This window comes from Anarrhichthys ocellatus, unplaced genomic scaffold (assembly GCF_004355925.1).
Source record: "Anarrhichthys ocellatus isolate YVR2014 unplaced genomic scaffold, GSC_Weel_1.0 scaffold61, whole genome shotgun sequence".
Classification (NCBI taxonomy): domain Eukaryota; kingdom Metazoa; phylum Chordata; class Actinopteri; order Perciformes; family Anarhichadidae; genus Anarrhichthys; species Anarrhichthys ocellatus.
In genome coordinates this window covers 2,253,250-2,256,835 of record NW_022280091.1, presented here as the reverse complement: position 1 = coordinate 2,256,835, position 3,586 = coordinate 2,253,250, and the positions used below count along the sequence as shown (strand labels likewise).

General features: G+C 44.0%; 1 protein-coding gene across 2 annotated transcripts in view; it reads left to right on the top strand.

The window, feature by feature from the left end:
* Window positions 1-1,204: 1,204 nt before the first annotated feature.
* Window positions 1,205-3,586, top strand: part of pax5 (paired box 5) — a 55,318-nt gene continuing 52,936 nt past the window's right edge. For both annotated transcript variants that reach the window (XM_031871906.1, XM_031871905.1), the window contains exon 1: window positions 1,205-1,345. In XM_031871906.1, the coding sequence (XP_031727766.1) occupies window positions 1,300-1,345 (46 nt within the window). In that variant the 5' untranslated portion in view covers window positions 1,205-1,299. The remainder of the gene's footprint in view (window positions 1,346-3,586) is intronic.

The window sequence follows — 3,586 nt, the reverse complement described above, 5'->3', positions numbered from 1 at the left end:
TGATATATATATATATATATATATATATATATATATATATATATATATATATATATATATTTATTTATTTATTTTTTTAAATTTTTTTTTTAAGGGCTTACCCGTCTTGTTTTTAGACTCATGATAAGAGGCCCTGTGTTGCAGTGCAGGTAGTCTAAACTCCCTCAGTTGGTCCAAACTGTTTTCATAACTCTTCAGATGTTTGCTTTGACAGAACGGAAGAGCCAAAGAAGAGCACGTGTGCAGGAAATCTCGACTGTCATTGTTCCGCCAGAGAAGAAAGTTCTCGATGGGAACTATATCTAAACGGCCAGTTTGAGTGGACATTTTCAGTTGGCAAATGAATATTTAAATCAAATGTTAAGAGCTCACCACAGGTGTTGAACAACCGGGAGCCGAGGACCGTTTTTTTGTTTGTTGTTGTTGTTGTAACAAACACTTTGCGCACAGTGCACGTGCAGGGAGGAGGAGAGGACACTCTCCCAACAGCGGAGCGGTGAAAGTTTTAAGGTGTAATGCACCTGCTCCGCCGCTCCTTTCAGCCCGTGCGTAATGCGTAAAGAGCACCGTGCCGTGCGTAACAGGTGGAATACCCGCAGGAGAGGAGAGAAGTTTGGTGAAACTCTCGTAAACGCTCTGTTGGGGAAAGGACGATGGACATAAATACCCTTAAGCATCAACTTTTGCTCGTGAGCCAAAGCCTGCACTGGCATTACGCACAACATTTAATGTTACCTGCCTCCACATCGTGCGTCCTAGAGGAAATGAATCTAACATAAAAGAGGGAGGAGAGGGAGAGCGGGGGCGGGAAAGTTTAGTAAAGTGGAACTTGGTAACAGATGCCAGCAAGGGGGGGGGGGGGGGGGTCGTGCAGGGGATGGGTGGAGGTTTCTATGTTGTGTACGTGAACGTGTTTGTGTGTGCAAGCTCGTGCGGGGGAGGAAGAGGACAGGACATGAGCGCACATTTCACGCCCCTCACCCCCCCCCGAAGCCCTTTTTCCACCTAAAGCGTTTAGTTGCAGCTGACTGAGCACTTGCAGGGAGTGCAATAGGGAGCGGAAGGGTCGAATTATTTCAACCTACAACTCGCCCCCAAAAGTCGGAAAGAAGAAAAAAAGAGAGAAGGGTAGGGTAGAAAACAGTGCCAGAGAGAGAGAGAGCGAGGGAGAGAGAGGAAGAGAGATAGAGGGGGAGGGGGGAGAGAGAGAAAGAGAGGGAGACACTGGGAAAAAAAAGTTTTTGTTCTTTTCCTTTTTTTTTCTCCTCTCATCGCCTCCCCCTGTTCTAACCGGGCAACATGGACCAGGGGCCCAAGAGTCCTGCACTGCGGCTGGGGAGAGCAGGTAGGGTCGCACCGGCTCAATTTCACTTTCATGAAGAGAACTTATCTTTTACAACAAGTGAATCATGTTTTGTTAGTTGTTGTATTTTTTTTTTGCTAATTTGAAACTTTCAAATATAAGTTGTGGACGTTATTTGTGGCGATCTAAGTTATTAGAAATGTTTATTTCTGAAACTTTTGCGTGGCGTCGTGACTTATCAACATGTTTTATCTCAATGTTTTTTGGAGTCATGGTGATAGCTATACTGGGAACTTTTGTGCTGTTTAGGAGAGAAGTCTTTTCTGGAGAATATAGTTATATAGTTATAGAATATAGTTTAAAATGTGATTTTGATGCCAGTAATAGCTTTATTTAGTCATTATTATTATTATATTATAATTTTCTATTTCTATTATCTTTTGGCACTGTTAGCTGGTATGGGAAACAAAAGTGGTTGTACTTGTTGGTTTTGGGTTGGCACCACATGCTGTTCAGGTCAGATCCTCGTGTTGGTCTGTGCACCGTCACCTGAGAGAGGCACATTGATACGTTGCCTGGCCCTTATAATGAAAAGCACTGTGGATTTGTGCAGTGTCTGTGTATCTGTGTGTGCGTGTCTGTGTGTGTGTGTGCGTGTTTGTTTGGCACGGCCAAACAGGGACACGCAATTGCTTACGCACACATTTGTTCACATATTTCAGGGCATCTTTTTAAAATTTATTTTATTAAATATGTGTTATGAGAACTGTGACCATTTGAGGATTAAAAGCTCGTATAGTTTATTGTTCGTGTTTTGTGGAGCAAAAGTTGAAAGCTGCTATGGTTTAGTCCAATATAACTCTCCAAAAGAGTCCGCGCTTTGGCTCTTCCCTGCATTACTTTGTTCAACAGGTTCATCTCGCATAGGCCTATTCATAAAACAGCGGGGCTCTGGTACAGCAATGGATCCGGCCATCGACCTCGTTATGGCACCCAATGGATACCACATCATTTCATATCGCTGCCCGCTGCGTCTGCATTGATAAAACGTCGTTTGTCATTAAGAAACGGCGGGCAGGTGATCCTGTCTCAAAGGGCCATTCCTTTTATTCCAGAAAGGCAAAAAATATGCTTTTGTGATGCTCTTGGTTGCCTGCTACTAAGTCGAATACGTGAAACAACACCTGTAATTGAGGTGCAGACATGCCTTTGGTGCTGTTTCTAATGGTCATTCTCACAATGGAGCGACATAAAAAGTGTGTTCTCCCATAATAGAAATAAATTAGCTCGCGCCCGGCCTTCTGTGGGAATACGTTATCAATTAATGCCCATGGTGTGTAAGACAAATAATGCCCTATTTGCAGTCTTTTTATGGAGTGGGCCTTGCCCCCTGGTAAACGGTGAAAGCAATGGGGTTTGTAGCAATTGGATAATAACCTTTTAACCACTGAGGAAATCAGAGTTTAAAGGAGGCCCTCCCCATGTTGGCGTGTGAAGTCTTTAGGGCCCGGGGCCTATACCTACGGCCTCTCCATTTCCTGTCACTTTAACATATACGTGCCCGGGGTACAAAGGAGCGAGCGAACGTTTGGATCTGACGAGACCCTCCTCTCTTCCCGCCCTGTAGGTTGGCCTTGCGTAAAAGCGCCGGCTCTTTTTCCCAATAAGCGGGGCAGCCATTTCAGTCCCTGTCTGACGAGTGTAGTGGGGCAGCAGATGATGGTGAATTATTATTTTACTAACAAGAAAAAAAATAGAGGTAGGTAGGCCTTAAAGAGACATATGAGCTTTTACCTTTATGATTTTAATAGAAAATAAATTCCATCTTCCTCCATTACAATAATCCAATTTGATTCCTTAGACCTCCTCTCTGTTCAGGCTTCACACACGTTAGCAAACAGACAGACGCGGTCCAAATGAGCTTTCTGATGTTGCAGAAACCTCAAGAAAAGCTGAGACAGAGACAGAGAGATATGGAGAACAGAGGAGGCGAGTAAGAGGGGAGGGAGGGGAGACAGAGAGAGGGAGATGACCTCACATGGCATACAGCCTGCTTCCGCTTTGACCTCAAGTGCCCTACATGCAGGGCGAGATGTTATGGCCTTGTACTTGCATTTCCATGCAGATAAACGATAACCAGTAGGTCCATTTGATCAGGCCTGCGAGTGGGAGAGAGCACCTGAGTTCCACCTCGACAAGTCCAAGACAGTTCACTCTCTCTCCACTCATATATTTTATTTATTAGAGACGACTTTATATATATATATATATATATATATATGT